We start from the raw sequence: 19,205 nt of genomic DNA, 5'->3' as shown, positions 1-19,205 counted from the left end.
ATTCTTAAAAAAAAAAACATATCCCGTGCAGTATACGTCTTCTCTGTATTGAAAAGCATATTGGTGAAAAAAAAAAAAATAATAAAATATATATATAAATTTATATATATATAAATATACAGGTCCTTCTCAAAAAATTAGCATATAGTGTTAAATTTCATTATTTACCATAATGTAATGATTACAATTAATCTTTCATATATTATAGATTCATTATCCACCAACTGAAATTTGTCAGGTCTTTTATTGTTTTAATACTGATGATTTTGGCATACAACTCCTGATAACCCAAAAAACCTGTCTCAATAAATTAGCATATTTCACCAATCCAATCAAATAAAAGTGTTTTTTAATAACAAACAAAAAAACAACAAATAATAATGTTCAGTTATGCACTCAATACTTGGTCGGGAATCCTTTGGCAGAAATGACTGCTTCAATGCGGCGTGGCATGGAGGCAATCAGCCTGTGACACTGCTGAGATGTTATGGAGGCCCAGGATGCTTCAATAGCGGCCTTAAGCTCATCCAGAGTGTTGGGTCTTGCGTCTCTCAACTTTCTCTTCACAATATCCCACAGATTCTCTATGGGGTTCAGGTCAGGAGAGTTGGCAGGCCAATTGAGCACAGTAATACCATGGTCAGTAAACCATTTACCAGTGGTTTTGGCACTGTGAGCAGGTGCCAGGTCGTGCTGAAAAATGAAATCTTCATCTCCATAAAGCATTTCAGCCGATGGAAGCATGAAGTGCTCCAAAATCTCCTGATAGCTAGCTGCATTGACCCTGCCCTTGATGAAACACAGTGGACCAACACCAGCAGCTGACATGGCACCCCACACCATCACTGACTGTGGGTACTTGACACTGGACTTCAGGCATTTTGGCATTTCCTTCTCCCCAGTCTTCCTCCAGACTCTGGCACCTTGATTTCCGAATGACATGCAAAATTTGCTTTCATCAGAAAAAAGTACTTGGGACCACTTAGCAACAGTCCAGTGCTGCTTCTCTGTAGCCCAGGTCAGGCGCCTCTGCCGCTGTTTATGGTTCAAAAGTGGCTTTACCTGGGGAATGCGGCACCTGTAGCCCATTTCCTGCACACGCCTGTGCACGGTGGCTCTGGATGTTTCCACACCAGACTCAGTCCACTGCTTCCTCAGGTTCCCCAAGGTCTGGAATCGGTCCTTCTCCACAATCTTCCTCAGGGTCCGGTCTCCTCTTCTCGTTGTACAGCGTTTTCTGCCACATTGTTTCCTTCCAACAGACTTACCATTGAGGTGCCTTGATACAGCACTCTGGGAACAGCCTATTTGTTGAGAAATTTCTTTCTGGGTCTTACCCTCTTGCTTGAGGGTGTCAATGATGGCCTTCTTGACATCTGTCAGGTCGCTAGTCTTACCCATGATGGGGGTTTTGAGTAATGAACCAGGCAGGGAGTTTATAAAAGCCTCAGGTATCTTTTGCATGTGTTTAGAGTAATTAGTTGATTCAGAAGATTAGGGTAATAGGTCGTTTAGAGAACCTTTTCTTGATATGCTAATTTATTGAGACAGGTTTTTTGGGTTATCAGGAGTTGTATGCCAAAATCATCAGTATTAAAACAATAAAAGACCTGACAAATTTCAGTTGGTGGATAATGAATCTATAATATATGAAAGTTTAAGTGTAATCATTACATTATGGTAAATAATGAAATTTAACACTGTATGCTAATTTTTTGAGAAGGACCTGTGTATGTATATATATAATCTTTTTTTTTCTGTTGATTTTTTTTTTTTTTTTTTTTCCTCCCTAGGTTCTCGTTATCACGCACTTTTAATCCCACATTGTCCGGGAGCTATGACTGACTTGGCTAATAGCGGTTATCTGGCCAGAATCTTGCAGCACTTCAAAACAGAAAAAAGTAAGAGCAGCAGAGCGATGCAGGACGTGTTGGGGAATTGGTGGAGGATTTTAGTGTTTAGTGGGAGATCAGTGCAGAAAATGTCTTCCTTAGGCCATGTGCACAGGACGTCTTTATCAGGCTTCCCGAAACGACTTCCATCTTTTTGATCTTTGTTTCTCTGCTCCAGGCTTCAAAAGCCACAAAGCGGTTAGAAGAAGTGGCCGGTCCATTCTTCAGGTGACTTCGGCTTTGAAGCTGCTTACTATTGTCTATATAAAGTAAAATGAAAATGCTGGTGGTAAAGAGCAACACAGAAAAACACTTTAGGAAAAACAACCTTTCTTATTTTCTTGATGCACCTTCTGCTTGAAAAACTCAATGGATTTGTAGGCTTCTAAATTATATACTGTGTGGAGGGTTTTATTGGGGATATTATACTGTGTGGAGGGCTGTGGTGGGGCTATTATACTGTGTGGATGGTTGTGTTGGGGCTGTTATACTGTGTGGATGGTTGTGTTGGGGCTGTTATACTGTGTGGGGGGCTGTGCTGGGGCTATTATACTGTGTGGGGGGCTGTGCTGGGGCTATTATACTCTGTGGGGGCTGTGCTGGGGCTATTATACTGTGTGGGGGCTGTGCTGGGGCTATTATACTGTGTGGGGGCTGTGCTGGGGCTATTATACTGTGTGGGGGGCTGTGCTGGGGCTGTTATACTGTGTGGATGGTTGTGTTGGGGCTGTTATACTGTGTGGGGGGCTGTGTTGGGGCTGTTATACTGTGTGGGGGGCTGTGCTGGGGCTGTTATACTGTGTGGGGGGCTGTGCTGGGGCTGTTATACTGTGTGGGGGGCTGTGCTGGGGCTGTTATACTGTGTGGGGGGCTGTGCTGGGGCTATTATACTGTGTGGGGGGCTGTGCTGGGGCTATTATACTGTGTGGGGGGCTGTGCTGGGGCTATTATACTGTGTGGGGGGCTGTGCTGGGGCTATTATACTGTGTGGGGGGCTGTGCTGGGGCTATTATACTGTGTGGGGGGCTGTGCTGGGGCTATTATACTGTGTGGGGGGCTGTGCTGGGGCTATTATACTGTGTGGGGGGCTGTGCTGGGGCTATTATACTGTGTGGGGGGCTGTGCTGGGGCTGTTATACTGTGTGGGGGGCTGTGTTGGGGCTGTTATACTGTGTGGAGGGCTGTGTCGGGGCTGTTATATTGTGTGGAGGGCTGTGTCGGGGCTGTTATACTGTGTGGAGGGCTGTGTCGGGGCTGTTATACTGTGTGGAGGGCTGTGTCGGGGCTGTTATACTGTGTGGAGGGCTGTGTCGGGGCTGTTATACTGTGTGGAGGGCTGTGTCGGGGCTGTTATATTGTGTGGATGGTTGTGTCGGGGCTGTTATACTGTGTGGAGGGCTGTGTTGGGGCTGTTATATTGAGTGGATGGTTGTGTTGGGGCTGTTATACTGTGTGGATAGTTGTGTTGGGGCTGTTATACTGTGTGGATGGTTGTGTTGCGGCTGTTATACTGTGTGGATGGTTGTGTTGGGGCTGTTATACTGTGTGGAGGGCAGTGTTGGGGCTGTTATATTGAGTGGATGGTTGTGTCGGGGCTGTTATACTGTGTGGAGGGCTGTGTCGGGGCTGTTATACTGTGTGGAGGGCTGTGTCGGTGCTGTTATACTGTGTGGAGGGCTGTGTCGGGGCTGTTATATTGTGTGGATGGTTGTGTCGGGGCTGTTATACTGTGTGGATGGTTGTGTTGGGGCTGTTATACTGTGTGGAGGGCTGTGTTGGGGCTGTTATATTGAGTGGATGGTTGTGTTGGGGCTGTTATACTGTGTGGATGGTTGTGTTGGGGCTGTTATACTGTGTGGATGGTTGTGTTGCGGCTGTTATACTGTGTGGATGGTTGTGTTGGGGCTGTTATACTGTGTGGAGGGCAGTGTTGGGGCTGTTATATTGAGTGGATGGTTGTGTTGGGGCTGTTATACTGTGTGGATGGTTGTGTTGGGGCTGTTATACTGTGTGGATGGTTGTGTTGCGGCTGTTATACTGTGTGGATGGTTGTGTTGGGGCTGTTATACTGTGTGGAGGGCAGTGTTGGGACTGTTATATTGAGTGGATGGTTGTGTTGGGGCTGTTATACTGTGTGGATGGTTGTGTTGGGGCTGTTATACTGTGTGGATGGTTGTGTTGCGGCTGTTATACTGTGTGGATGGTTGTGTTGGGGCTGTTATACTGTGTGGAGGGCAGTGTTGGGGTCCCAGTTGGGGTATCATACTGTGTTAGTGTCACCATTAGTGACGAGCGAGTGTACTCATTGCTGGGGTTTTTCAGAGCACGCTCGGGTGATCTCCGAGTATTTGTTAGTGTTCGGAGATTTAGTTTTCATCACCGCAGCTGAATGATTTACAGCTACTAGACAGCTTGAATACATGTTCAGATTCCCTAACAACCAGACAACATGTACTCAGCCTGGCTAGCAGCTGTAAATCATGCAGCTGCGGCGATGAAAACTAAATCTCCGAGCAGTTACAAATACTCGGAGACCACCCGACCGTGCTCTGGAAAACCCGAGCAATGAGTACACTCGCTCATCACTAGTCACCATACTTTGCCGGGAGGGGGGTTTCAGTAGGTTTATTGTACTGTGGAGGAATTCACTGTTGGGGTATCATACTGTGTTAGGGAGGCACTTTTGTATGGGCAAAAAAGGGGTAATCTAGGGGCTTCAATAGTAGTAAAATTACACTGTAAGGGCTGCAAAGTTGTTAGATATACTCTTGTGACCCCGCCGAATATTCTTTTTCTTTTTTTTTTTTTTTTTTTTATTATTGTGAGAAGGGGGCAATTAAAACTTTGGCTATGGGGCCCCGTAATTTCTATGTATTCCCATGCAGAAGGTATATTGGGCAGGTACAATCCTAGCTAAAATCTCTCCGTCCTAATGTGGTAAATGTCCTGAAAACCTCACTATGAACATTCGGGCACTTACTGTCTTCAATCACATCACACTCTGTGGTTTCACAGCTCACCCTTCCTCCACCATTCTCCGGGAAATGACAACTTTGAAATCTAATTGCTTTGTGTGTTTTTACCCACATCTCTAACCCACCATTTCTGATACTTACTTAAAATGCAGGCTCTCGGGTGAAAAAGTAAAAAAAAATACATGGTGGTTCTCAGATCTTAAAGTGTATTTCCACCTTTTTAACATCATTTGGTTTTAGATCTAAGATTCATTTCTTAATATATCGTTATAGCATGCAGAGCCCAGTTTTTCTGCTAGAGCTCTAAATCCTCTGTATAACAGTAACATTAAAGGGAATTTGTGAGCAGGTTTTTGCCACCAAATCTGAGAGCAGCATAATGTAGTTGCAGAGACCCTGTGTTGTGGGTGCAGTTATAGAGAGCTCAGCATTCAGAGAACTGCTAAGTCTGCAGCAGAGAAAGCTGTGACTTTATGAAAACTGAAGCAAGCAGCCAAGTAACGCATCAGGGTCTCTGCCCCTGCATCATGCTGCTCTGAGATGGGATAGCAGGCATCTGATGACATATTACCTTCAGATGACAACATTCCAGCTGACTGGAGCCACAGATAGAGGAGTTTCTATGTTATCCATGGTGGTGGATTAAGACGGCCAAAAGTATAATTCTGCAGAGACCCCTTGTATTAAAGGGGTGGCCCGGAACATAAAATCATATTTTCTCACTATCTATCTTTACACCCTAACCACTTTTGTAATTTGCTTTTCCACAACACCCTATATTTCTCCCTTATCAAGCTAGTCCCTAAATGTGTTTTTACTGTCCTTCCTGTGACATTTAATTTGAGAGGCGTCTCAAATGTGATGTTCCTGAAGATTGGGGCTGCTCTCACTTCCCGCAGCTTTCATCGCCCCTCCTGGAACAGGAAGTCACAAGGAGCAGTACTGCGGTTAGTCACTAGTTTCTTGTATTGTTGTCTCCACTGAAGATGTCACGGATCCTGGGTGATGGGCGCTGTGAGAGATGCGAGTGCAGCGCCAGCATTCTGCTTCTGTCTCCACCACCCAAGAAGATATCATCAGGGGGTGGAGATGGAAGCAGTGAGTGACACCAGTGCTGCTCCACAGCTTTCTGCAACCCTCAAACGAGTCGTCTACAAGGGGCCACAATGGTGTCATTCTTCTATCTCCACCCCCTGATGATGAATTGTTTTAGGGCGGTGATGATGTCACTGACTGATTCTTTCTCGGCTGCCTGACAACGTCTTCCTTCACAGAAGCTACAGTGGCAGCGGAAATAGAAGCAGAAAGCCGGCGCTGTGCTCACCACTCCTACAGGAGCCAGGACGTCTTCAAAGGGGACGGTGCTGCAAAAATCTAGTGAGTAACTGCAGCGCTCCCCTCTGATAACATCCTTTTTCAGGAGGGGCTGTGGGTGCTACAGTGAGTGAGTGCAGCCCCAGCCTCCTGTGAAATCTTGTTTGAGACTACTTTCAAATGAAATGTCACAGGAAGTACAGTAAAAAAAACACATTTCCAGATTATGTAGGTCTGCTGTATTCTTTCGTTTGCATATTATGCAGTCATAGCCGCTTGCACCTGTTCACACTTGCTTTGCTCTGTGCAGAGGTGCTGGTCAGTTTTTTTTGTAGTATATTAGCAGAGGTGGTGACTGCCTCAATAATTGCTTGTGCTCTCCTCTCATCAGACTAAGGCCATGTTCACACAGTGCGTTTTTTACTGCGGAACCGCAGCGGTATTGCCGCTGCGGTTCCGCAGCAGTTTTCCATGCAGGGTACATAACAATGTAACCCTATGGAAAACAGTCACTGCTGTGCACATGGTCCGTAATTTCGTTTAAAAAGCCGCGCAGAATAGCTGCGGCAAAAAAGAAGGAGCATGTCACTTCTTTTTCCTGAACCACAGCGGTTCTGCACCCATAGACCTCCATTGTGAGGTCAAAATCGCAGTAAAACCCGCAGATCAAAAATATATCTGCGGGTTTTACTGCGATTTGATGTGCAGAACCGCTGCAGCAGGAAGTGCGGGGGAGCGGGCGGAAGTGCGTGGGCGGAGTGTGGCTGCCCCCCCGTGCTCCGATCCCACCCCCCCATGCTCCGATGCCCCCCCCCAGTGCTCCGATGCCCCCCCCCCCGTGCCCTAATCTCCCCCCCTTATACTTACCCGGTGTCCGTCCGGCCGTCTTCTCCCTGGGCGCCGCCATCTTGCAAAATGGCGGGCGCATGCGCAGTGCGCCCGCCGAATCTGCCGGCCGGCAGATTCGCTCCAAAGTGCATTTTGATCACTGAGATAGGTTATATCTCAGTGATCAAAATAAAAAAATAGTAAATGACACCCCCCCCACTTTGTCACCCCCATTGGTAGGGACAATAAAAAAATTAAGAATTTTTTTTTTTTTTTTTTTTTTCACTAAGGTTAGAATATGGGTAGGGGTAGGGTTAGGGGTAGGGTTAGGGGTAGGGTTAGGGTTAGGGGTAGGGTTAGGGGTAGGGTTAGGGTATGTTCAGCCATTTTAGCCCTAAAAAGCTTCCTAGGAAACACACAGTCTCTGCATAGAAAACTGCATAAAAAAAGGATAAAAAAACGCATCAAAAAAGGACAAAAAAAGGACCAAAAAAAGGACCTGCGTTTTCTGCCAAGAGCTGCAGTTTTTTAAAAAAACTGTCCTGAAAAAAAAAGGATGGAAATCCTGAACGTGTGAACATACCCTAAGGCTTTTTTGTTTAATTTGTGCTGGATCCTACCTGTCCTTTAATTGTGGAGCCTTTTAGCCTGGGAGAGATGTTTGAGGAATGTTAATTTGAGGGTTACATAAAAGTACAGTACTCCCATCTTATTGCTTACAGAGTGCTACTGCAGAGATTTAATTTAAAAAAGAGTGTTTTTACTCCCGAAATTAATTACCATCAGACCAAGAAATCTAATTTACTTAAAGAAGCCCTCCTCCTCCTCCCCCATCAAATTTTTTATCCTCTTATTATAATGCAGCCATCATATTATACAGCACTGTGTACATACAATTGCTCATTTTGCCTTTCTACCCAGTAATTCTTTTCTTTTTCATTAGGTCTATGACCTCACATGATTAAAAACTGACTAGCTGAATCCTCCTAAGCTCTATGTAGAAACAGGAGGTCAATTTTTCCTGTATGAGTCATGAGTCACTGCAAAAGTCCCCAGCAGGGGGAGGAGGGAGCAGCTGGGTCAAGAGTAGAAAAGGGGAATGATAAATGCAGGGAAACAAGAAGACTTATCTGAAAAGTAAAATGTGCAATTGTAAGTACACAGTGCTATATAATTTGATGATTGCAATATATTAAGAGTATAAAAACTTTGTTGTGAGGAGGAGAAGGGCTTCTTTAAATACAGGCCAGGTACCTGCTATATGACACAGGTTGCACATTGTTGCTATTATGCCACCTGAGTCAGAGAAAACTCTGCTCACCTTTTCCTCTGAATGTTTAGTTTCTGTTATTCTTGCTTCAGTCTTTTTTTAGTTTAACAGGTGTTTTTAAGTTACTCTTTTGTCTGTCCTATCACCTTGTGGATGCAGCTTTATATATTTTGCCCCTGCTAGTGTTTCCAGCTGGGATGTCCAGCCATACTGCTGTAGTTTAAGCCAGTCAGTGAAAGACCAGCTAGGGTTTATCTCTCTGCTGTTTATGTTCATTCCCCTGCACTTGTCTTCTGTTTCTTCTTAGGAAGTAGGCGGCATAGTATCAGTACGTACTTACCTTATATACTCGAGTATAAGCTGAGAATTTCAGCCCATTTTTTTAGGCTGACATTGCCCCTCTCGGCTTATACTCGAGTCATACCCAGGGGTTGGCAGGGGAGGGGGAGCAGCAGCTGTGTAACCATACTCACCTGCTCCTGGCGCAGTCCCTGGACGTCCCTGGTTCTCTGGGCGCTGGCAGCTTCTTCATGTAGTGAGCAGTCACATGGTACCACTCATTACAGTAATGAATATGGACTCCCATAGTGGTGGAGCTGCATATTCATTACAGTAATGAGCGATACCATGTGACCGCTCACTACAGGAAGAAGTAGCTGGCGCCGGAGAACCAGGGACACCGCGCCAGGAGCAGGTGAGTGTAACACAGTGCGCGATATTCACCTGCTCCCCGTTCCAGCATTGGCGCCGCTGTGTCTTCCGCGTCCTCTGCAGTGACGCTCAGGTCAGAGGGCGCGGTGACGCTACTAGTGTGCGCCACCCTCTGCCTGAATGTCAGTGCAGAGGACGGGGAAGACATCGGTGGAACGTGGACCGGTGAATATAGCAAGTGCCAGGGGCCCGAGAGGTGAGTGTGTTTTTTTTTTTTTTTTTATCGCAGCAACAGCATATGGGGCAAATGTCTGCATGGAGCATTTTATGGGGCCATATGCAGCGTTATATGGGGGCAAATATCTCTATGGAGCATCTTATGGGGCTATGTGCAGCATTATATGGGGCAAATGTGTCTGGAGCATCTTATGGGGCCATTATTAACCTTTGTGCAGCATTATATGGGGCGTATTTTAATATGGAGCATCTTATGGGGCCCATCATAAACTTTATGGAGCATTATATGGGGCTCCTGATTCAATATGGATATTCAAAAACACTTGATCTACTGATATCTCAATTAATTTTACTTTTATTGGTATCTATTTTTATTTTTGAAATTTACCGGTAGCTGCTGCATTTTCCACCCTAGGCTTATACTCGAGTCATTAAGTTTTCCTAGTCTTTTTGTGGCAAAATTAGGGGGGTCGGCTTATACTTGAGTATATACGGTAATCCCTTATTTTGTGGATAGGTCCTCAATGTCTGATCCGTGGGGGTGTCAGGTGCCAGCTGTTATTGGTATTGGCGGCTCGGCCGAAAGTAAACACTTGACAACCTCTTTAATGCACAAAAAAATAAATCCATAGGTCCCAACCATCTCGAATACAGCAGGACAGTCCCGGATTTGCGGCGACTCCTCCTTACATGACTCTTCACGTTTCCTGCCGGAGCGCTGAATTTGTCGGTGTTGCGATACTGGTTGTTGCACTGATGGAATACAGTGGTCGGAGGAGCAGAAACCGCAGGACTAGCAGAAGATCTTGCAAGTAGTAGTAGGAATTCTAGCAACAATCCGTAGAGAAGTGGGAATGGTCTGTGTAATATAGTTCTGAGACTGAACAGCTAGACACATTTTCAACAAATGAGTGAGGAATCATGTGGCTTAAAGTAGGTCCAAACAGGAAATAAGATAGATTTGACAGGTTCACAATCTGCCATCTTGGTAAAGGGCAATTGCAGCACACAACAGTGGTAACGAGTGGAATTGCAGCAAAATTATCAAGGTGAACGACAGCAGCCACTAGTGGTCAAACTGTAGAAAGACAACAGGAATCCTGACATTAGGTCGAGAAACGCCATTGTCCATGGCTGTGCCATCAGGAGAGATAGATGAGAGTTACTGTCCGTTCGGTCACCAGTATGTGGGCACCTGGTTGTGTCACACTGGCAGCAGTGCTCAACCGGTTGTTTTTAATGCACCAAAATGGTGCATCTGTGCTCTGGATCTTTTGGAAAGGGGGTATGGTGATTGATTTTGGTGAAATGTATACAGTATATTCATACAACAGTGGTGCACTGTGTGGGATTGTAATCTAGAATGGTGGGTGCATAAAGGATCATTCCTCAAAAAAATGAAGCTAATATTCAATATACATAGAGTATGGCATACATTTCTGATCGGAGGGGCCTAACTGTTAGGACCCCTAGTGATCCTTAATGGAGCAGCGGTGGACTGCAGGGTTTGGGTACGTTATACCCTGAGTGCGGGTGTTACTTATAACATTTCACTGCAAGAGGTATGAAATAGTAGTGGAGGAAACTATTTATCATTGTACTATGGGGGAGGGGCTTTTATTACTGCAAGGGTCTATGTGATTGTGATGGGGTGCCTGAATTGCAGTGTCTTTCCATGTAAAATTACATATCAAGTGCAAAGTGCAAATTGTTTGTGGCTGCATACTCTTTCTGTATACATAAGACCCGAGTCAAAAGAGAAGCTGAACCAAGAATAGACTACTGCTTTGAGCTGCCCCCCCCTTCCCCCCCCTTCCCCCCCAAACCAAAACTGTAAGGCCCATTATATTGAATGGGAGGCAATGTGGGGACCATAATACTAAATGAAGGACTATGTGGGGACATTATGCTGTATGAAGGACTGTGTGGGGCCCAGTATACTGTATAGAGGACTGTCAGGCCCATTGTACAGTATGGAGGACTATGTGGAGCCCATTATACTGTATGGAGGACTGTCAGGCTTGTTATACTGTATGGAGCGCTATGTGGAACATATTATACTGTATGGAGGACTATGTGGGGACATGCTGTATGAAGGACTGTGTGGGGCCCATTATACTGTATAGAGGACTGTGTAAGGCCCATTATACAGTATGGAGGACTATGTGGAGCCCATTATACTGTATGGAACGCTATGTGGAGCCCGTTATACTGTATGGAGGACTGTCAGGCCTGTTATACTGTATGGAGCGCTATGTGGAGCATATTATACTGTATGGAGGACTATGTGGGGACATTATGCTGTATGGAGGACTATGTGGGGCCCATTATACTATATAGAGGACTGTGTCAGGCCCATTATACAGTACTAGATTGTGGCCCGATTCTAACGCATCGGGTATTCTAGAATATGCATGTCCCCGTAGTAATAATAATAATAAATAATCTTTATTTTTATATAGCGCTAACATATTCCGCAGCGCTTTACAGTTTTGCACACATCATCATCGTCCCCGATTGGGCTCACAATCTAGAATCCCTATCAGTATGTCTTTGGAATGTGGGAGGAAACCGGAGTGCCCGGAGGAAACCCACGCAAAGACGGAGAGAACATACAAACTCTTTGCAGATGTTGTCCTGGGTGGGATTAGAACCCAGGACCCCAGCGCTGCAAGGCTGCAGTGCTAACGACTGCGCCACCGTGCTGCCCACATATGGACAATGATGATTCCAGAATTCGCGGCAGACTGTGCCCGTCGCTGATTGGTCGAGGCAACCTTTATGACATCATCGTCGCCATGGCAACCATTATGACATCTACCTCGATACTGTGCCCGTCGCTGAATCAGAGACACGGGATGTCTACGTCCTTTATGACATCATCGTCGCTGTGCCAGTCGCTGATTGGTCGAGGCCGCCAGGCCTCGACCAATCAGAGACCCGGGATTTCTACGTCGATACTGTGCCCGTCGCTGATTGAGACAATCAGAGACGCGGGATTTCCAGGACAGACGGAAAAACCCTTAGACAATTATATATATAGATGGAGGACAATGTGGAGCCCATTATACTGTATGGAGGACTGTCAGGCCTGTTATACTGTATGGAGCGCTACGTGGAGCATATTATACTGTATGGAGGACTATGTGGGGACATTATGCTGTATGGAGAACTATGTAAGGCCAATTATACTGTATGGGGGACTATGTCAGGACCATTATACAGTGTGGTGATCATTGTTGGGGCATCATACTCTGTTGGGAGTCACCATCCTTTACGGTGGGAGTTGAGGGGAGTTCAGTGCAGTCATGATACCATGCATGTGGAGGGTAATGTGGTTGAATTCACTGTAGAGATATCACAAGGTGTTTAGGGGGTACTTTTGTTGGCATCATACTTTATCAGGGCAATCCAATCTACGGGCTTCAATAGGAGGACAATTACTTTGTAATGGCTGCAAAGTTGTGCGATATGCCCTTCTGTGATCCCCCCGAATATTAAGGTGTTTTTTTTGGGGGAGGGGGGGGGGTGTAATTAGAACTTCTGCTATAGGGCACCATGATTTTTATGTACGCCCCTGCACATGAATGCTCTGAGCGCTCCTGTGTTGCCTATAAGAGCCGCTGCCAGTCTTCTCTGGTGGCAGCTTATCTCAAAAAGAACATAAGAATGAGCCACTGAAATTCCGCAGGCCGGATCCCTCTCTTACCCCGACCCTTTCACTGTCATGTGTACCCCAAATACGTATGTCCTGATCTCAATGCAGCTGAAGGCAGGGAAATAGGCTGAAAAAGAAGAGGTTTGGAAGCCACTTACATGCAGTTTTTTTTACAGGAATAAAGACAAATTCCCTAATAAAGTTTTATAACTTTCCATGCAAGACAAAATTACATATACCTGTGTGTGTGTGTGTGTGTGTGTGTGTGTGTGTGTGTGTGTGTGTGTGTATGTGTGTGTATGTGTATATATATATATATATACATATACACACATATATATATACATATACGGTATATATATATATATATATATATATATATATATATATATATATATATACACGGTATATATATATATATATATATATATATATATATATATATATATATATATATATATATATATTTTTTTTTTTTTTTTCCTCTAAGATGTAAGAGGATGGAATTACCCACACATTTCTACTAGAAACACAAAAAAAAATGATTTAATTTAGATGTAATGAATGTGAATTCCTCATTAAAGGTAACTTTACTAATTTCTTTTCTTTCCTTACAGAACCCATCTGTGCCGTTGGACACGGGGTGACGGCGCTGTGCTGCGTGACCAACGAGGATAAAACCTGGGCTTTCCAGGACTACAGTGTCACCGGGGTGAGTATTGGGCTCTGTGCCCGCTGCCTGGGGACCATCGTGGGATCTGGAATCGTATCCTTGTTACTTTGTTGCCCAACTTTCCCGAAATCTGATATTACCAAAATATCTCCGTATTTGAATCCACTCATGTTCAGTTATTGTCATTTCTTCATGTTGTACCAATGTGTGACCCCCATCGTGGTCTCCAATAATCTGAGAACGTCATCTCTACGGTGTCTAGAATGAATGACGATGTTTGATCACGGCCCCGTGATCCTTTCGGCCTCTCGTATACATTCTATGAAAGGATCGCCTGATTGTTGACGGTCCTGGCCAAATGAAGAATATCGGACATGTAGCAATTATTGAATATATTACTTTTATTTAAAGAAAAATCCAAATCTGTATTTTCAATGACATTTCAATTAAAATTAATATTCGCTCTCTTAAAAAAAATGAAGCTTGATTTAAAATTGTATTTAAAAGGGACGTTCACCTTTTTAGAGACTTTTTTTTTCTGCAAAAATGGAATGTGATTGGAGCTAAAAAGTAATTTTTCTTAAACATTTTGCACCGTTCGCCATCTATTGCTGGCTGCAGAATGAGTTAACTGAGGATCCATCAGTCGGCTCACTGATAACTCTTTTATCTGTCTTTTTCTGACCTCCTCTGCTGATTTATGGCCACAAACCCCATCGTGGTTGAATGTGAAAAGATATAAAGAACCAGCGAAAGCCAAACAGCGCCAACGTTTTAATGAAAGCCAATTGTAATACATGCATTTAAATAAAAACTAAAACAAAAAATAATTCCTCAATGGTAGACAACCTATTTAAGGATTTTAAGTGCCCATTTTCTCCTGTTCTTTCCAATGCAGAACACAGAATAAATGGCACTGCCAAATATTAGCTCAGGATTTCTCCCCACAAATCTTTTGTCGTGGCTGATGGGCAATGCTGGTTCCCAGACCTCGTGGCCCTGTCTGACATCGCTGGGGTTGGGCTATCAGGATTGGGCTTGCTGCCTGTACGATTGTCCTTCAGTGTAAAGCATGGTGGCGCTGACACTCCTGCTCTTGTCGCAGCCCTCGGTGTATGAGCTGGTCCGTCACCCAGACTTCGCCAGCTTGCCGCTGATCCTAGAAGACTTCGCTAAAGACTCTGGGGCGACATTTAGTGGTAAGTAGTGGTAATGGGGGGTCTCTGCTGTCTGTACAGTCCCCCACTATACCAGAGATTAAAGTTGATGAAAAAAAGAACAATTTATAAGAACAATTGTGGAGATCCTAATGTATAGATTTTATAGTGTATAGCCTGGCACAATCAGGGGTCACCTTGACATAGTGGGGAAGAAGGAGCATAGGGAAGGGGCATGTGGGCACAGATTGCCGTTCTGTCACAGAAACCTATTTCCCCCCATCCCTTTTCTGACACACTTCTATGGTGCGCCCCCTGTTGGCAGAAAGTTACATGTTTTACTTTTTCAGGTAGATTTCGGTTCCTAAATTCATCTCCTCATCAGAGATCGATGCTAGAATTGATGTAGTGCTTCATTATGTGGTGGTGGCCGCTTTGTGCTCTTGCTCTTTGGCCACTGCTGGACAGTGAATCTGTCAGTGATGACGATGGTGCTGTCCTCGACTGCCCGGCTCTATGGATCGGGCAGTGGGTGGAATCGCCCAGCAGTCAAGTACAATAGATCTAGGCAGAAAACCAGGTCTCCGGGGCTGAGTCGCTAATTGTCAGCGACCTGGCGGCAGCTCTCCGCTCCTGTTTTGGGTCATCTCTTGGTGAGAAGACTCTGAGGGCAGGTGCACACGAGCCATTGTGTCATCCGGGAAAATCGGATCAATTTTGCAAATGAGTGATATTCATAGTGTGATCCGATTCTCTAGGATAAGAAGATGGAGAAATAAAACGGTCTCCATCTTCTCCATTCTGTCTCTGTTTGCGGAAATCGGACTGCACTCAGATGTCATCCGAGTGCAGTCCGATGGTTTCCCCGGATTCATTGTCTCGCATGGCCAAGTGCGATCCGAATATTTGGTCAAACTTGGGCATGCAACTTGAGCATCAAAAATTTTGGAGTAACACGTAGCTGATCACTGTTAAGGGGGTTTTGGGGGACTATAAAGATAAGGTAATAATGTCAGATAATGAACCGAACCATTCCATGAATAACACTGAATATCGTTAATCGTTTTGTCTGTTTTTAGCCAGTGAGCCGGATGCTGTGCACATGGTCTTGGACAGACATTTGATCACGGGACAAAATGAAAACTCCACAATGGCGGCCGTTCAGAATCTAATCCTGCTCTGTAATGGAAGGTTAGTGATCACTCTCAGCCCCTCATCCAGAGGCCGAACATTGTGTTCTCCGACTTATGTAGGATTACACTAAAGTATCCAGAAGCCCCCCGACGCAGTCCAGCTGCTGAACAGTCATGGCCAAAAGTTTTGAGACTTGACACAACCTTTGCCGCTTCAGTGCTTTAAGACCTATTTGTCGGATGTTTCTCTGATTACTGATGTACAATTGTAAGCATTTTGTACATTTAAATTTTTTTTTTTTATATAGCTAATTTTTTAGAAATTTTTAACAATTAACCCCTTACCGGCATCGGACGTACTATACCGTCCGATGCCGGCTCCCCTGCTTTGATGCAGGGCTCCGCGGTGAGCCCGCACCAAAGCCGGGACATGTCAGCTGTTTTGAACAGCTGACATGTGCCCGTAATAGGCGCGGGCAGAATCGCGATCTGCCCGCACCTATTAACTAGTTAAATGCCGCTGTCAAACGCAGACAGCGGCATTTAACTACCGCTTCCGGCCGGAAATGACGTCATCGCCGACCCCCGTCACATGATCGGGGGTCGGCGATGCTTGTGAATGGTAACCATAGAGGTCCTTGAGACCTCTATGGTTACTGATTGCCCGTCGCTGTGAGCGCCACCCTGTGGTCGGCGCTCACAGCACACGTGCAATTCTGCTACATAGCAGCGATCAGCAGATTGCTGCTATGTAGCAGAGCCGATCGGGTTGTGCCTGCTTCTAGCCTCTCATGGAGGCTATTGAAGCATGGCAAAAGTTAAAAAAAAAAAGTTAAAAAAAATGTGAAAAAAAATAAAAAAAACATAAAAGTTTAAATCACCCCCCTTTCGCCCCAATCAAAATAAATCAATAAAAAAAAATATCAAATCTACGCATATTTGGTATCGCCACGCTCAGAATCGCCCGATCTATCAATTAAAAAAAAGTATTAACCTGATCGCTAAACAGCGTAGTGGGGAAAAAATTCGAAACGCCAGAATTACGTTTTTTTGGTCGCCGCGACATTGCATTAAAATGCAATAACGGGCGATCAAAAGAACGTATCTGCACCGAAATGCTATCATTAAAAACGTCATCTCGGCACGCAAAAAATAAGCCCTCAACTGACCCCAGATGATGAAAAATGGAGACGCTACGAGTATCGGAAAATGGCGCAATTTTTTTTTTTTTTTTTTTTTAGCAAAGTTTGGAATTTTTTTTCACCACTTAGATAAAAAATAACCTAGTCATGTTAGGTGTCTATGAACTCGTAATGACCTGGAGAATCATAATGACAGGTCATTTTTAGCATTTAGTGAACCTAGCAAAAAAGCCAAACAAAAAACAAGTGTGGGATTGCACTTTTTTTGCAATTTCACCGCACTTGGAATTTTTTTCCCGTTTTCTAGTACACGACATGCTAAAACCAATGATGTCGTTCAAAAGTACAACTCGTCCCGCAAAAAATAAGCCCTCACATGGCCAAATTGACGGAAAAATAAAAAAGTTATGGCTCTGGGAAGGAGGGGAGCGAAAAACGAACACGGAAAAACGAAAAATCCCCCGGTCATGAAGGGGTTAAAATAAGCGCAAAATATTCAGATTTTTAACAAGCAAGACGACAAAGAAAAGAATCAATGAGGATAGGAAACATTAAAGTTTAACTGATGGAAAACATTTCCCTCTAGTGGCATCAAAACATATTTCAAACTAAAACAATAATAAAAGACAAAAGTTCCAAATAAAAAAGTGATATATTAGTTACACCTGATGCCGTAATAAACCAAACCCCATCCAATTAAAATGTCTTACTTAACAATCGACAAACAGAAGACAGGCCACACATTAAGGGGTGGGGAAAAAAGGAGCAGTAGTCCAAAAAATTCTGTGTCGTCTTTCATTCCAAATAAACGTCATTATAACATCTTGTAGAGAACCAAGTTCCCCCAGAGGAACTTTGACGGGGAGAGGTAAGGCTTCTGTTTTGGAGGGGTTTCCTTTATATCCCGATAATTGTCCATAAGATTGAGGAGCGTTGTGTGGAGCGTCAACAAAACCTCATTAGCAAAATGGGCTATCTTTTATTTCCACCCCTGAGATATTCGGATTCTGTGGAATCATTGCTGCTAAGGGCTCAGTACACATTACATATAGAAGGGGAGAGGGGACACCCCTGTCGTGTACGTTTTTAAACTTTTAATAAGTTTATGCAGTGACTCAAGATTTTCAGCATTGACTCTTGTTTTTTAAGACTTCTACCCCTAGTATTGATAGCTGGATTTCAGCTCCTGGGCCAAATTCTCACTCATGACCCATAATCAGTCCTCGGAGATTATTACAGTTTCTGAGATTCTTTGTCGTCCACCTTCTTTTTGAGGATTGAGCACAGGTTCTCGGTGGCATTGAGATCTGAGCAGTGTCCAGGATTTGGCCCGGAAGCTGATATCCAGCTGCCAATACGAGGGGTAGAAGTCTTAAAAGAATAAGGGTCAACGCTGTAAATATTGAGTCATTGCATCAACTTAACCCATTACTTGCCAAATTAAAATTTTTACAAGTACGGATTTTTCAGAAAAAGGGCGTCCCAATATTCAATTTAAAAATGACAGTGACACGATTTCCTATTTTGAAAACATTCATTTTACAAACACAACACAAAAAATTGGACCTAATTATAAAAATTATAAAATCTTAGTTGCTAGAAGCTAAAGATTAGGCGTCCCCAAAAAAGGACGAGTTTAAAAACGTATGAACTGTTTCTAGCTGTACTTCAGTAACCATGAAAACACTGAAGCAGCAAAACTTTGTGAAAACCGAAAAATAGGGATTTTTGGTTACTCACCGTAAAATCCTTTTCTCCAAGACGCTCATTGGGGGACACAGGACTGTGGGTGTATGCTTCTGCCGCCAGGAGGCTGACACTAAGTAAACTTAAAAAAAAAAAAAATTAGCTCCTCCTCCATCGTATACACCCTGACACTGGCTACCAGAGACTCCAGTTTGGTGCAAAAAGCAGTAGGAGAACAAAAGAAAATACAAAAAAATAATATAACAGCATAAATACAGAAACTTTATGTCTAGAAAAGATCCTACTGACTAATGTAATCAGAAATAACCAAAGCAGCCATAAGGCTACCAGGGAGGGAGCTGTGTCCCCCAATGAGCGTCTTGGAGAAAAGGATTTTACGGTGAGTAACCAAAAATCCCTATTTCTCCTTCGCCTCATTGGGGGACACAGGACTGTGGGATGTCCTAAAGCAGTCCCTGGGTGGGAAAAATCACTCACCAGAAAAAGACATCCAGATAATGTTTGTCTATAAATGCGCCACTGCCGCTTGAAGAGTTCTTCTACCCAGACTTGCATCTGCAGAGGTCTG

The 19,205-nt window shown here is 44.2% G+C and overlaps 1 protein-coding gene across 1 annotated transcript in view; it reads left to right on the top strand.

Moving 5' to 3' along the window:
* The window catches only part of GATD1 (glutamine amidotransferase class 1 domain containing 1), a 31,551-nt gene that overhangs the window by 5,680 nt on the left and 6,666 nt on the right, over window positions 1–19,205 (top strand). The window contains exons 4-7 of the mRNA XM_069740420.1: window positions 1,794–1,901; window positions 13,443–13,537; window positions 14,604–14,697; window positions 15,735–15,846. Of these exons, the coding sequence (XP_069596521.1) occupies window positions 1,794–1,901; window positions 13,443–13,537; window positions 14,604–14,697; window positions 15,735–15,846 (409 nt within the window). The remainder of the gene's footprint in view (window positions 1–1,793; window positions 1,902–13,442; window positions 13,538–14,603; window positions 14,698–15,734; window positions 15,847–19,205) is intronic.

The sequence above is a fragment of the Ranitomeya imitator genome, chromosome 9 (assembly GCF_032444005.1).
Source record: "Ranitomeya imitator isolate aRanImi1 chromosome 9, aRanImi1.pri, whole genome shotgun sequence".
Lineage (NCBI taxonomy): Eukaryota > Metazoa > Chordata > Amphibia > Anura > Dendrobatidae > Ranitomeya > Ranitomeya imitator.
This window is presented reverse-complemented; position numbering and strand designations above follow the sequence as displayed.